The sequence below is a fragment of the Sus scrofa genome, chromosome 9 (genome assembly GCF_000003025.6).
Source record: "Sus scrofa isolate TJ Tabasco breed Duroc chromosome 9, Sscrofa11.1, whole genome shotgun sequence".
NCBI lineage: Eukaryota > Metazoa > Chordata > Mammalia > Artiodactyla > Suidae > Sus > Sus scrofa.
This window is the reverse complement of record NC_010451.4, coordinates 60,629,024-60,644,129: the sequence shown is the minus strand read 5'-3', so window position 1 is coordinate 60,644,129 and position 15,106 is coordinate 60,629,024. Positions and strand designations below refer to the sequence as shown.

The window sequence follows — 15,106 nt, the reverse complement described above, 5'->3', positions numbered from 1 at the left end:
CAAAGTCCCACATGTCAGAGCCGACCTGCCCTGCCCTGTCGGATTCAGAATGCAGGCTGAGCCTTCCAAACCATCCTTACCTGACACCTTGGGGTCAGGTGAGAGCTTTGGGGTAGTGGGGCAGTTGCAGGTGGACAACACACATTGGTAAATGTAGAGGTTTTGTTAATTTCTGTCTTGGTGTCAGGATTTTTTTTTTTTTTTTGGCTTTTTAGGGCTACACCCACGGCATATGGAGATTCCCAGGCTAGGGGTCTAATAGAAGCTGTATCTGCCAGCCTATGCCATAACCACAGCAACGTAGGATCCAAGCGCATCTTCAACCTACACCACAGCTCATAGCAATGCTGGATCCTTAACACACTGAGCAAGGCCTGGGATGGAACTCGTGTCTTCATGGATACTAGTCAGGTTCGTAAACCACTGAGCCATGAAAGGAACTCCATTGGTGTCAGAATTTTTAACACATGCCACTGCTTTTGACATGAACTGAAATTCTGAATTTAAGGGGGAACAGGGAACTGGGGACTGGGTTGGGAGTGTATTAATAAAGGGGGTTCAGCTCCACTCCACCTCTCGGCAGTTACATGGCCCGAAGCTGGTTACTGAATTTCTCTCAGCTTCAGCTGCCCCTTCTTGAATAATCTCTCACAGCAGAGGGTCACCACTCTCCACCCAGGACATCAGAACAGTCTGAAGTCAACCCTGGTTGTCACCCCCCAATGCACAGGAGAGCCCCCCCCATTAACAAAGGATTAACCCACCCAAAATGTCAATGGCACCAAGATCCAAGAACCCTGTCTTACAGTACCTTTCAGCTCTAAAATTCTATAACCTGCACATCTGTTGAGGTGAGAGGGGTAAATACACCTTCTTTGGGTATAAAACTGAAAAAAGGACAAAAAGACCAAGTATCAATCAGGATAAATCCAGAGCTCAGTACCAGCCAAGTACCAAGGAGTCAGACAGTTCCTCCCTCTGCAGAACTCCAGCACCAACAACCTTTGCAAGAAGAGGAAAGTTTTCTGAGTATTTACCAGGCTACGTCTGGAGCCAGGCGGACCCCAGGACTTGGCTCTCCAGTACGTGCCTCTAACGTTCCAATAGGAATCAACACTTCCTCACTCTCCAAGCTCTGAGGACGCACTGCATCAGCCATGAATGCAACCCATGAGAGCTGGGAGGCCAGAATTTAATGCCCTACGTATGGTTTGTGGTATGTAGTTTGAAAACTACATACTCCTTGGGCTTAAACAGACACATGGGACTTGCCGAGTTCTAGGGGGCTTTCCTTCATTCTCTGACCCCATCTGAAGGCTCCCACCGTCACTGTCACTTCCCTATGCTCAGTGTTGGGGAAAAGCAAGACTGAGACTCCAGAGGACAGAGAGGTCTAATTACTCATATGGCCTAATTACTCAAAATTACTCATTTTCCCGACCTGAACTCATCCATTCTTAACAGCTATTTATCTAATAAGATGCTTTTTTTTTTTTTTTTTTTTTTTTGCTATTTCTTTGGGCCGCTCCCGCGGCATATGGAGGTTCCCAGGCTAGGGGTCAAATCGGAGCTGTAGCCACCAGCCTACGCCAGAGCCACAGCAACACGGGATCCGAGCCGCGTCTGCAACCTACACCACAGCTCACGGCAACGCCAGATCGTTAACCCACTGAGCAAGGGCAGGGACCGAACCCTCAACCTCATGGTTCCTAGTCGGATTCGTTAACCACTGCGCCACAACAGGAACTCCTAAGGTGCTTATTTTTAATGTCAACAACACTGATTTATATTGGCAGCTCCTTAAAGATATGCTGGAATTTCCACTGAAACTTTTTATTATTCAAAGTTTGCTAGTTCAAGCATGAAAAACTTCCCCCAGGCATAAGAGAAGAGGTCCAATCTTTTCTACAAATATCACTGAACCACTTTTTAAATCCAAGAATGTCAGGGAATTTTTTCTTCTTTACTCTTGAAACTTAAAACTAGATTTTTGTGTTTTCTTAAGAAAAATTCAGGACAACAATCTGTAGTTTAGATGAAATGTCTTTCCTACACAGAAAAAATAAATTTAAAAACTTGCTATCATGTAGTTCCCTTCATGGCACAGTGGTTAACAAATCCAACTAGGAACCATGAGGTTTCGGGTTCGGTCCCTGGCCTTGCTCAGTGGGTTAAGGATCCAGCATTGCCGTGAGCTGTGGTGTAGGTTGCAGACGTGGCTTGGATCCCATGTTGCTGTGGCTCTGGTGTAAGCCGGTGGCTACGGCTTCTATTGGACCCCTAGCCTGGGAATCTCCATATGCCACAGGAGCAGCTCTAGAAAAGGCAAAAAGACCAAAAAAAAAAAAACCTTGCTATCACATCGAAATAAACCATCAGGGAAGCTTTAGTATGAAAAAGTTGCTCAAAATTAGGACTGTAACCTCAAGAACCAGAGGACTAAGGAAACTCTAGAACCTGGAGGGAATAAAGCAAAGAACGATGATGTTTACATCTGCAGAGCATCTTACAATTTATAGGACCCTTTTCACACAGTCTTACCTGATCCAGCTAAGAATCCTGTCAAGCATTATCTCCTCTCCATAGACTGAGAGAAGAGGACTCAGACATATTAGGAGAGGATTTCAGCCATAAAACTTGAAAGTATCAGAGATCAAAGTGGAAGCCAGGTCTTGAAATTATTTTAAAAGAACAATTAAGAAATATATAAGTTAGGCCATGGTTTCTCACCTGTCCAGGTTGTAATATGCTTGAACAGAAATACATGTCAGCCCCCATTTACCACGGCTGGTGAAGCCCCGCCCCTTTCCCAAACCCAGAGAGGAACAGACACTCCACTCCCTATGCTGGGCGGGCACAAGGCCACATAAGGAAAGCAACAGAGGGGAAGGCAGAGTGAAGAAGGGGGTCTTACTTGATTACAGCTAAGGCCTCTAAAGTCTGCAAATCTGAGGACACTTCACTGAGAGGAAGTCCCCAGGCCTTGGAGGGGTCCGAGGAGTGCAAACTCCTCGGCTTGGTAATGTGTGCTTGCAATCTGCCTCTGAATAATTAAAGATCAAATGAACTGTAGCGAAGTAGTAATAGGAGTATTAGCAGCAGCAACAGTTAGTAATGATAGTAAATCTCTAAAACCTAATACTAAAAGCTTATTATTCTGCCAGGCCCTCTACTAGGTAGTTATGTAACTATGCGATTAATTTTAATTTTACTATATTAATTAGTGTTAATTTTGTTACCACTTATTTAGCCACTTTGATAGGCGCATTATATACGGTCACTGGCTTGCAAAAAAATCTTACAATGTTATATGTCTTACTGCTCCTTTACAGATAAGGAAATTGACTTGGACAAGTCTTCTCATGGAGGTGAGACTAAAAGCCCAATCTAGCTTATGTTCTTCCTGATAAACAGGAATTCAGAAAGGAAGAGATCACTTCAGGCCAGAGACCTAAAAAAGGCTTTACAGAGAAGGCATTGAGCTGGGTACTGGGGATGGAGCAGGACTGAACAGGAAGAGGGTGTGCTGCCCGGGGCAGGGGGTAGGGGGTGGGGTGGAAGGACCATGGTAATAAAACAGAACCTGCAATAAACAAGGATATTGAGGAGACAGTGATGAAGCACTTCTACAGAGCCAGGGACCATTCTCCAAATCTTTTTCCTTTTTTATGGCCACATCCATGGCATATGGAAGTTCCCCGGCCAGGCACTGAATCCAAGCTGCAGCTGCAGCAATGCTGGATCCTTAATCCACTTCAAGGGGCTGGGGATCAAACCCAAGCCTCCACAGTGACTCAAGCCAAGGCAGTCAGATTCTTAAACCATAGCGAGAACTCCATGCTCCAAGTCATGTGATTCCTCAATAAAATTGAAATGGATACACTCTGCAGATTAATCTCCACTTTATCACATAGCCATAATCTTGAGGGGTTTGGTTTTGTTATTTTTTTTTAATTTTTTTATTATAGTTTACAATGTTCTGTCAATTTATGCTGTACAGCAAAGTGACCCAGTCATACATATATATATATTCTCTTTTTCATATTATCTTCTATCATGTTCTATTGCAAGTAATTACATAGCCATAATCTCTTTTTTTTTTTTTTTTTTTTTTTTTTTTTTGGTTTTTAGGGCCGCACTTGTGGCATATGAAGTTCTCAGCCTAGGGGTCGAACTGGAGTTATAGCTGCTGGCCTACACACAGCCACAGCCACGTGGGATCCAAGCCACACCTGCAAATTATACTGCAGCTCATGGCAATGCCAGATCTCCAACCCACTAAGTGAGGTGAGGGATCAAACCAGCATCCTCATGGATTAGTCTCTGCTGCGTCACAACAGGAACTGCCTCATACCCATAATCTTATAAGAGAAAAGGAAAGAGTTGTTTCCCTAGAGCCCACTCCTCTATGGACACCAAGGTGCCATATAAAGCCCAAACCCAGTGACCTCCCCTCGAAGGCAGGGCAGCATTCCCTTGCAACCCAGGACTTTCCAACCAAAGCACTCGCCACCCCCGCACAAGAGAGCAGAGGCTTCTAAACGCCAGTTGAAGGGTTTTCTTCATCGTTTCATAAGAAGCAGCTTCAAAAATGTGAGCTAAAAGATGCTGCTCACACAGAAGCACCAAAGTTTGAACAGATTTTATTTACGCCACACGGAGAAAATGTACTTGACGAGAACAGCACAGAAAGCAAAATCTGTGAGTTGAAGAGAGAACAAAACACAAAAACACTCCTCCCGAAACAGACTCCTAAGAAAGGAGTCTCGGGACTGCCTGAGGGCACTTTTGTGTCTGCACAGTGTCATGCCAGGGAGGTATTTGTCAGGCTTAGGCTTCTTCTGAGGGCCAAATCCCTCATCCAAGGTCACAAGTCACTAGGGCTTTTCTCTCCCTGCTGTTGCCTAGGTTAGAGAGAGACAGACAGACAGACCCCAGCGGGACAGGGACACGGCAGCTGGGAAGGAAGCTCCAGCAGGTGTTGACTGTTCATGTGCGGCTTCACTCTGCACACCTCCTGGGGCTGTACTAACATGACGAAACACTGTGAAATCACAGAATTACGCATCTCTAAAGCCACACGCATACTCTGCTTTCCATTTAAATCAAAGTCTTCCCTCTGACCTACCCAGAGAGTGAGCTAAACCGGAAATGTACAGAGATTACGACCAGATGTTTGATACTAACAGTCATATTCTGTAATACAGTCAAACAGAAAAGTCAAGCTAGTATGGAATTAATGGAAAGGAAAAATAACAGAATAATTAAAAAAGCACTGTTGGAGTTTCCATCATGGCGCAGCGGAAGCAAATCCAACTAGGAACCATGAGGTTGAGGGTTTGATCCCTGGCCTCGCTCAGAGGGTTAGGAATCCGGTGTTGCCGTGAGCTGTGTTGTAGGTCACAGACGCGGCTTCAATCTGGCGTTGCTGTGGCTCTGGCATAAGCCGGCAGCAACAGCTCCGATTAGATCCCTAGCCTGGGAACCTCCATATGCCAGGGGTGCGGCCCTAAAAGGACAAAAAAACAAACAAAAAAAAGCACTGTTGTATACCAGTCCTGAACTCCACCTGCAGCAAGCATCTATTTCAGAAGACATTCATTTTAGGGATGTGACCCACAGGGACCCTGGGCCCCAGAGCAGGCCTTGCCACCTGAGGTCATAAATGATCTTCTGCCGGTTGTAACCAGGGTAGGGTTAAAACCTGAAACCCTCAAAACAGTACATAAATTTTCCACATATGGGAGTTCCCGTCGTGGCGCAGTGGTTAACGGATCCGACTAGGAACCATGAGGTTGAGGGTTCGGTCCCTGCCCTTGCTCAGTGGGTTAATGATCCGGCGTTGCCTGAGCTGTGGTGTGGGTTGCAGATGTGGCTCGGATCCCGCGTTGCTGTGGCTCTGGCGTAGGCCGGTGGCTACGGCTCCGATTCAACCCCTAGCCTGGGAACTTCCATATGCCTCAGGAGCGGCCCAAGAAATAGCAAAAAGACAAAAAAAAAAAAAAAAAAAAAATTTCCACATATGTAGATGAAAGTACTACCTGGAGAAAAGGGCTCATAACTTCCATCATCTCCCACGTGGTATCCATGACATAAACTACTCCACCAATGAAGAAACAGTACCTGGTCAGTTAAAGACACACATTTGTTCTCAATGAACTGCTGCTCTGGAGATTCATGGCTAAGGTTCTTTACCACCAGTGGACCTAAAAGCTAGACCAAACATGGTCAGAGTGAAAACTTCATCTCTGATGCTAGATAGCAAACGATAACAGATTATCAGCTCAACCAAATAGTGGTCTGTTTTTTTTCTTCATGATAAATAAACACAGGAACTCTTAAAACACTAGATCTAGTAAGTAAGATCACAGAAGATTAAAAAACCAAAACAAAAACCTGAAGTTGGAAAAAATGAACTTTCTCAATCTCTTCGAATGCAAGAGGGTTTCAAATCAAGTTCACCTAGCTCTAAAACATTTCCAAACTTTAAGGAAGAAAACTAAGTAAACTAAGTTTTCAGAACCTTCAAATGCTCTTTTAATTAACAAATAAACTAATTCGACTCATCAGTTAAAAATTATCTCATATTCCCATAAAACCGCTTCTTTGGATCTGAACTCATACAGTCAGTTATCTAACAGGGGAAGAAATGTGGATTGTGTTGGTGGGTGCGGAAGAGGGCTGCTGCTTAAATCACTTTCAAGTGACTTGGATCAAACCCAGTATTATTTCCCCAAGGTCCCCAAATGAATCACATGCAAAGCTGGGAAATTCCTGACACCCACGGGCACTCCCTCCTTCACCCTGAAAAGTATCTGAGAGGCAGGGAGCAGGAGCCTCTGGGTGGCTGGTGCCTGCACCATGCACCTCACCCTGTAGGAATCTGAATCTCAGCTGGAAAGTTCAAGGCCACCTTTCCATTTTGCCCTGAATGTCCTCCCCTGACCTGTTACGCACAGAGTGAGGGCTGCCATCCCAGCGCCTGTCTAATGTGTGGCAATGGTAATTCTCCAAATTAAAGTTGCTATATCTCGAATGATAGATGGTTGCGCCAAGGACAGAGGTTACAGCTGTACAACTGGACATGTCTGTATGGTAACAGAGCCGCATCCTTAAAGCAGTGATGCTTAGCAGGAATCATTCAACCCCTCCCCAAGCCTAGCAGAACCTCCATGGGGGTATTTGTGCTCTAAAAAACATAGCCAATATTTTAACTTCATTTACTATTTGAAAAATGAAAACAAAAGCATTGCCTTCATAATATAAAGTTTTAAAGGAAGGTACCTGACTCTTGATTTATTCTAAAGGAGGCTCGGTTAAAGCTGAGGTTCCTGTTTCTAGCAGGGTGGTGGGTTAGATACGCTGAAAGGCCTCTGCATTTCAACGAGATCCTACACAAACCTCTGGGCTCACAGGAAGTAGGTGATCTTTAATGCAGCAAGTGAAGGACCCAGAAATTAATAGGTGGATGGGGTATGACCCTGAGGGTCATTATGGAAACTGCACTCTTGGGCCAGCAGGAAGACAGAGCTGAGCCTGAGATTTTCAAACAATGCCAGAGACCCTGAAGCCATCCCAGATGGGGATGGGGAAACACACTCTCCCACAAAGCATCCCCAGGTCCAGCCCTGGTCTGCACAGATGGCGCTCACCAAGACACCAGTTTACCAGTAAAGAAAAGAAGCCACAGGGTTCCAGCTGTGGCATAGTGGGTCAAGAATACGACTGCAGTGGCTTGGGTCACTAGGGAGGCACAAATTCGATCCCTGGCCTGGCGCAGTGAGTTAAAGGATCTGCTGTTGCTGTAGCTATGGCTCAATTCCATCCCTGACCCAGGAAATTCCATATGATGAAGGTGTGACCATTAAAAAAAACAGCTGTGTATGAAAGGTTAAAAAAATTAAAAAGTGAAAAATGAGCAAGTAAAAGAAACCAGATTATAAAAAGAACCAAGTATATTTTTAGAAATGAATACAGGGAGTTTCTGTCGTGGCTCAGAGGAAACAAATCTGACTAGTATCCATGAGGACACAGATTCGATTCCTGGTCTCGTTCTGTGGGTTAAGCATCCCGCATTGCTGTGAGCTGTGGTGCAGGTCACAGACATGGCTCAGATCTGGCGTTGCTGTGTCTGTGGTGTAGGCTGGCAGCTACAGCTCTGATTCTACCCCTAGCCTGGGAACCTCCATATGTCGTGGGTATGTTTCCTGGCCCCCCCCCCCCCCCCGCCAAAGGAAATGAATATAACGGGTTTAAAAAAAAAAAATCAAAGTTCCCTGGTGGCCTAGCAATTAAGGATCCAGAGTTGTCACTACTGTGGCACGGGTTCGATCCCTAGAACTTCTGCAAGCTGAGAACGTGGCCAACTGCACACATTGGTTAAACAACAGATTAGACATGGGTGGCAAAAGAAACAGCTGTAAAACAAAACTAAATAAATAACACAGAACAGCACAAAGGAAGAAGGAAATCATGACAGAAAGGTTAACAGCCTTGGAAAAGAAGAGACTGAGTAGATCTAATTAGCACTCCAGAAGTAACTGACAATACCTGAGAATCTCCAGAAGATATAAACTCACAGATACACAAGGTATAACAAATTAACAAGTAAAATAATTAAAAACCAATGTACTCTAGACAAGCCAACAACACTTCAGAATGCCATAGAAAAAAAGAGATCTTTAAAATAGCTGGAGAAGACAGGCTGAGGACAGGCCTGCAGGTTTCACAGCAGGATGATGGAAACCAGAAAGCATCTGTGTCATGGAGCCCAGGCTCTAAGTCAAAATAACCATCAACTTAAAATCATGTAGCCAGTAAATCTATATTTCAAGAACAAGACTAAAATAAATACATTTTCAGATATAAACAAAAATGAATTCCACATCAGGAGACCTACCCCAGAGGAAGTGACCTTGAGTTATTCTGGTAACTTCCTAACCGACCTTCCCTCTACACCCTTCTTGAATATAATGAATCAACATATCTAAAATCACCGGAGGAGTTTCCATCTTGTTCAGGGGAAACAAATCCAACTAGTATTCCATGAGGATGTGGGTCCAATCCCTGGCCTCACTTAGTGGGTCGGAGATCCGGCGTTGCCATGAGCTGTGGTGTAGGTCACAGACGTGGCTCAGATTCTGAGTTGTGTCTGTGCTGCAGACCAGCAGCTGTAGCTCCAATTCAACCCCTAGCGTGGGAACCTCCATATGCCGCAGGTGTAGCCCTAAAAGAGCAAAAAAATAAATAAAACAAAATAAAATCACTTGATCAGATCACTTCTTGCTTAAAACTGCCACATGAATTTCTAGAACTTACAACGAGGTCCAAATGTTTTAACCTGACATTGAAAGCATTTTACAATCTAACAATGGAGTTTCTCTACCATGGACTCTCTGGTCCCTCAATTTACCAGCTGTGACCTAGGACGAGGTCACTAACCTGCAAAATGAGACTGAAATAGGAGCCAACTGCTGAGATGGGCCCCATAAGGTAAGCTATCAGCACAGTGCCTGGCACAGCTTATCAATAAAGGGCAGCTGTTACTAATTATCATTATGCCAATTCATTGGTCCCCAAATACAACATATGCATTCCCAACTCTGCCTTTGCTCAGGATATTTCCTCCCCTTTACAGGCCCCAGACACCTCCATTCCTCCAAATCCACACTCTGTCAATCAAATTATCCCCGAAGTCCGGTTTCTTTGTGAAAGCTTCCTCTACCAGGCCAGCCCAGAGTAAGTGCTCTCACTTCTAAACACATGAAGCATTTACCCAAAGTGCTGCTGCTCTGTTAACTATCTAAACTGTGCATTCCTTCTGGTCTAGGGAAGCACTTATCTTGATTTCCCTGTTTTGCCCGTGGAAAGCTCTACTGCCATGAAAACAGAGACTGCCAAATAGATATAGATTGGCTAAGTAAGATCCAGCACTGTAGAAGAGATACTTTAGAGGAAAAACATGGCACCAAATAAGAAAGAGAGAGAGAGAAAGAAAAAAAGAAAGAAGAAAAGGCAGTTGTCTTAGGATGTGCTGCATTCTCTGTAACCCTCCAGACAGCTGTACTTCATTCTACAGACGTCAAACATTTTCCTCAGAGAGAGATGTCCAATGAGGAAGTCGTGGTGGGCAGGAAGAAGTGATAAGGGAACTTCAGCTGACAGCTGGCTTCAGGAAACATCTTTCAGGGTCTGTTTCCCAAGGAAGTCAATTCAACCTGATATTCCTATCACCCAAGACAAAGAAAACAGGTCCCCCAGGAGCTGCTGGCTGGCACACAGGCGGGGTCCAGTAAACACGGGCTGACGCAGAATGGGCAGACCAAAGCAAAGCAGCTACCAAATGATTCTGTCTGTTTGTTCAAAAAGGGGGAGAGGCAGGTCTTCTCATCAGCTCTCTTTCAGTTTTCCAGCTAAGCCCTTGCTGAGATGCCACAGCTGGCTCCCCCACCCTAGAGCCACTGACAGCCAATCTCTCAAATGAGTCACAAAGAATGCACCATCAAACTGCACGTCAAGGCTGGCCCTGCAGCTGACATTAATTCGGGAGCTAGAAAAAGCCACAATCACATGCTATTACTGCGAACTAAGTTTTCCCATTTTAAAAGAAAATCCTTAGAAGTGTCAAATTTTAAATTATACTATTTTACATACTGGAAGCTCCCCAAAATGCAATTTCTTTCATTACATAAAAAAATACTTATTAAAGAGAACTTGGATAAAAGACAAAAGAATCAGCCAGAAAAAAAGAGAAAAGTAGAAAACAGCCATAAGACATACTACTCAAAAACAGTACCTATCAACACTGTGGTTCATTGTCCTCCAGGTTTTTTCTCCAAGGATGAGATATTCTGTGTAATTGGAATCATATGGGATATACTGGTCATACCTGCAGCTTCTGTCACTTAAATTACTTCATAAGCATACTCCCAAGTTTTTTTTTCTTCTTAACCTTCTATAATCACACAGAGTAGATGATAGAAAGAAGATGTTTAAAATAAACCAAAACAAGAAACACCATGCTCTTGCTTCCACAAAAACTGTAGTAAAACCCAAGAATTTCCAAAAGTTCCTAGGGTCACTGGAACTAAGATACACAAAAAATGCTCGGACATGTAGGAAGTGTTTAAGAAACATAAACTGACTTTCAAGTGACAAAGATGACACTAACTACAGTCATAGCTGGAAAGATACAAAAGAAAATAAATTCAGCCTGTTCCCAGTGAACTTTAATAACAGTGAGGAGATAAAATGCATTTTACACTCAACAACTAGAGCACAACATAACTCAGCATGCCGTCATCCTGGCTCTTCTAGGGCCTGGGATGCCTTTTTCATTTCTGCACCCCTAGCATAAAGGACATCTTACAGACAATAAATGGTTGTTTTCCAGAACAGAACTACAGACTTTTAAAAGCTATGCTGTTTAGGGGTAGGAAGGATCACTGACAGCTGAAATTAGGTGGGCAAAGCAGACAGCATGAACATAGCAGAACTTGATTTGGACAACAGTTTGCAGAAAGAAGGCTGAGCCACAGAAGCCTTCGGATACTCTGAAAATGAAAGATGGCATAAGAAAAAAGTTGGTATAGTCCTCATCTATTAAAAAGTTTGATGTTTCTACACAACCAGCTTTGAAACATCAGTTGTACATAATAACTACTCAAGGGAAAGATAATATATAACATAGTAGATACTACTTAAAAACAAAGAAAACACACCAGCACAGAATACTGCATCATTCCTGGACATCAGAAACAAGGCTGATTCTCAGAAAGCTTTCTGTGTGTCATAACAAGTGGGAAAGAGACAGTAAATTACAGCTTTAGCTCTCCATATAGAGGACCAGAGTGTGTACTGTCCTTGCTAAACTAGGTGTAAAAGAATGTGCTTACCAAAACTTTCAGGAAGGCTTTATACTCACTGCAGCTATTTGCATATACTGTTAGCTTTCAGAGGGCAGAGACAAGAAGATCTGAAACCTGCATTCAGCCCTAACAGCATCACATTCACCACCTAATTATAAACGCATCTTCAAGAGAATCCAGCTTCACAACTAGGGTATCATTCAGCAGACTCCATACATCCTAACTTCATTCACACACATTTTCTTTTGTTTTACTCCACTTGTGCTTGTGAAAAAATGCAAAGAATTCATGGAGAAGGAATTTGCTAATATCACATCTCAAACAGCTGCTGGTTAGGTTGGACTAAATCCACAGCCTCTTCAGTCACATTATATGGTGGCCATCTCAGAAAGTGGGCTTAATACAAACCTGGTTTCTTTCAAAAGAACTGATTTAAGCCTACTCTGCTAGGCTGCCTTAAGAGCATGTTTCAAAGAGTTTAGGGCTTGGGTGTGCATTCACTTAGGCTGGATGTAACACTGCAATTACTTATGTTTAAGTATCTCTAATAGCTGCCCATTCAGTCTCCATAGCCTGAAGCACTCAGGAACAAATGCCATCAACAAGCCCTTCAGGAATGAACAGCTGACCCAAAGCAGTGCATGCTTTAGGGCAGGTGGTCCTTGTTTTTCTGAACATACAGATGTCTGATGATTGTATCTGTCAGCTATAATTAATTCAAGACTTAAAACAACATCAAAGAATAGGTCATTTTAAAATGTTTCAGAAGTTCAAACAAATGCAAATGGAAAATTTAGAATTTTTTCAAAAATTCTTCGAAATTACAGTTTTCAGATTTTGCTAACCGTTCATACACAAATTGTCTTATCCCAAGAATACAAACTGTAACTCTAAATGAAGCACTTCTAAGACATCAAAAGAGTTGGAAATCCAACAGTAATTACCACATAATCATTCAAAAAAGACATGTGGCATAACATTTGTAAAGAGGAATTGCCCCTGTCACCAAACAACAAGAGAATATTTTATAAACAACCATAATAATAATTATTTGATTTAAATGATCCATAGCAAGAACTCCACTGTTAAGTAGAATAATACAAGTAACCAAAGAAATAGATTAACACAAATGGTTGAAGATTTCCACATCTGAAACACATGGCATCTCGCCCTGAGCAAGTTACTGAATCTCCCCGTACTTCTGTTTTTTTGTCTGCAAAATGACAGTAACAATCTTTTAGAGTTATCAAAACTAAATGAAAACATATTAAATTTTTATAACAGAGCCTGGCAAAGGGTAACTAATAAAGAATGTTCATGTTGTATCAGGAACCAAATTTTTTAAAAAATGAGAACACTCAAAAATAACAGCAGCTGAAATGAGTAACCATAAAAATAAAAGAGACAACTGTGATGCCCTGTGGAAGAATGGTTTTCAAGGTATCACTGCATATTTGGAGCATAAACAAAATAACAGAAAAGAGCTCCCTAAAAGTGATAGCTGCTTCCCTTCTGAGTATCTTAATACATCCTACTACTTCTGTTCTTTGTCATTAGTGCTATTTTTCAAATGTTGATCACTCCTTCTATGCTCTGCAGGTAAATTTCAGTCCTTAACATCAAGAAAGCCGCAAAAGTAGCCCCTCTGCAAGACCAAAGTAAGAAGGGGATGTGAAGGCCTTAGCATCTGCTAGTTTTACTAACAAACCACCAAGTGAAATTCCTTAACTCAACTGCCAAATGCTTCTGCAATAAAAACTGCAAACTTTCATGTGAACAGACCTTTCCAACAATAGCGAGTTGTTCCAGTCCCTGAATAGGACAGTGTCAGTGTGACCAACAAAGCTGGGAGGGGACATTCCTGACACCCTTGTCCCCTGGCTAGCCTTTGATCATTCATCTCACCCAACCACACGTTTTTGAAACCACTTTCAGGCAAAGTATATGGACAACATCTATTCCCCAAACTTAGCTCTCATCAGAGCCCTGCTGCCTGGCTTCTGCCAGGATCCTCACAGTTCAGGCCACCCGGTGTGTATCCCAAACTCAACCCCTGCCCAACACTGAGCCTCCAACACAGGGTCCTTTGTTTGCTTAGTGTGCCCACCCCACCCCCAAACAATTACTTGGGGCTTTACTGTGTATACTCTGGAAAACATGGGATGAGGGTGGCAACTACACCAGACAACGAAATGACCAGAGAACTGGGATGCCCCAGGATGCCCCAGGATGCTAAGGGTGCTGTGGCTAAGGGTCGGAGTGTCCCCTGCTCCTGGGGGCAGCCTTGGAGCAGGGACAGACTTCGGGGTCAGTGCTATATCTGGAAGCGAGTCGGTAAGACCCACTCACATGCTGTGGGGAGGACTACGTGGGAACAGTTTCGAGCGCCCAGCGCGCGCCCACCATCACCAGCGTGTGGTCCTGCCCTCCTACTTCCCAGGGCCAGACCGATGTCCTGTCCCGGCACCCCCGTGCCACTCCAAGGCTGGCTGAAGAACAGGCGGGACAAAGAGCGGCGGGGACCAGGGACGCGGGACTGGACGGCTTTGTTCACAGAGGGACGGAGTACCAACTGCGGGGCCACAGGACCCGGGCCGGACCCCGCACCTCAAGACGCTCTGAACCCCGACCCCCGCACCTCTGGACCGCTTTCCCGGCCCGCACCGCCTACCTCGACCCCAGACCCGAACCTCCGACCCGGGACCCGGACCCCTGGGACCCCGTTCCCCCGCCGGGACCCCGGAACCCCCGCATCCCTGACCCCCGACCTGGCCGGCCTCCCACACCCCTAGAACTCCCTCCCTGCACCCTCGACCCCCGGAGCCCCGCACCCCCGAGCCCGCTTTACCCGCCCAGGAGCCTCCGGCCTCGCCCGGCGGAGGCCCGCGGACTCACCCAGTAGAAGCAGCAGCAGGACCAGCGCGGGCCACTGCCTCAGCGCCATTTCGAGCGCAGCTGAGGGGCCGCGGGCCCGCTACTCGCGCATGCGCTCTGCCTGCTGCCCAGCGCCCGCCCCGGTCACCATAGCGACCGTGGCGGCGAGCGGTCGCCATGGTGCGCAAGAAGCCCGAGAGTGGTTGCTATGGAGGCAAGGATGCTATGGACCCTGCTCTTGGGGACTCTTTCAAAGAATTTGGTAGAAGAAGGTGAAGCAGCGTATTCAAGAGAGGGCGTGTTGAATTTCCACATGTATAAAATGAATCTGTCACTACAGGTCCGGGAAGGAACACTCCATTAAA

General features: G+C 44.7%; 1 protein-coding gene across 2 annotated transcripts in view; it reads right to left on the bottom strand.

Annotated features, from left to right (window-relative positions):
* The window catches only part of JAM3 (junctional adhesion molecule 3), a 109,735-nt gene extending 94,850 nt beyond the window's left edge, over positions 1–14,885 (bottom strand). For both annotated transcript variants that reach the window (XM_021063173.1, XM_003130087.4), the window contains exon 1: positions 14,763–14,885. In XM_021063173.1, the coding sequence (XP_020918832.1) occupies positions 14,763–14,811 (49 nt within the window). In that variant the 5' untranslated portion in view covers positions 14,812–14,885. The remainder of the gene's footprint in view (positions 1–14,762) is intronic.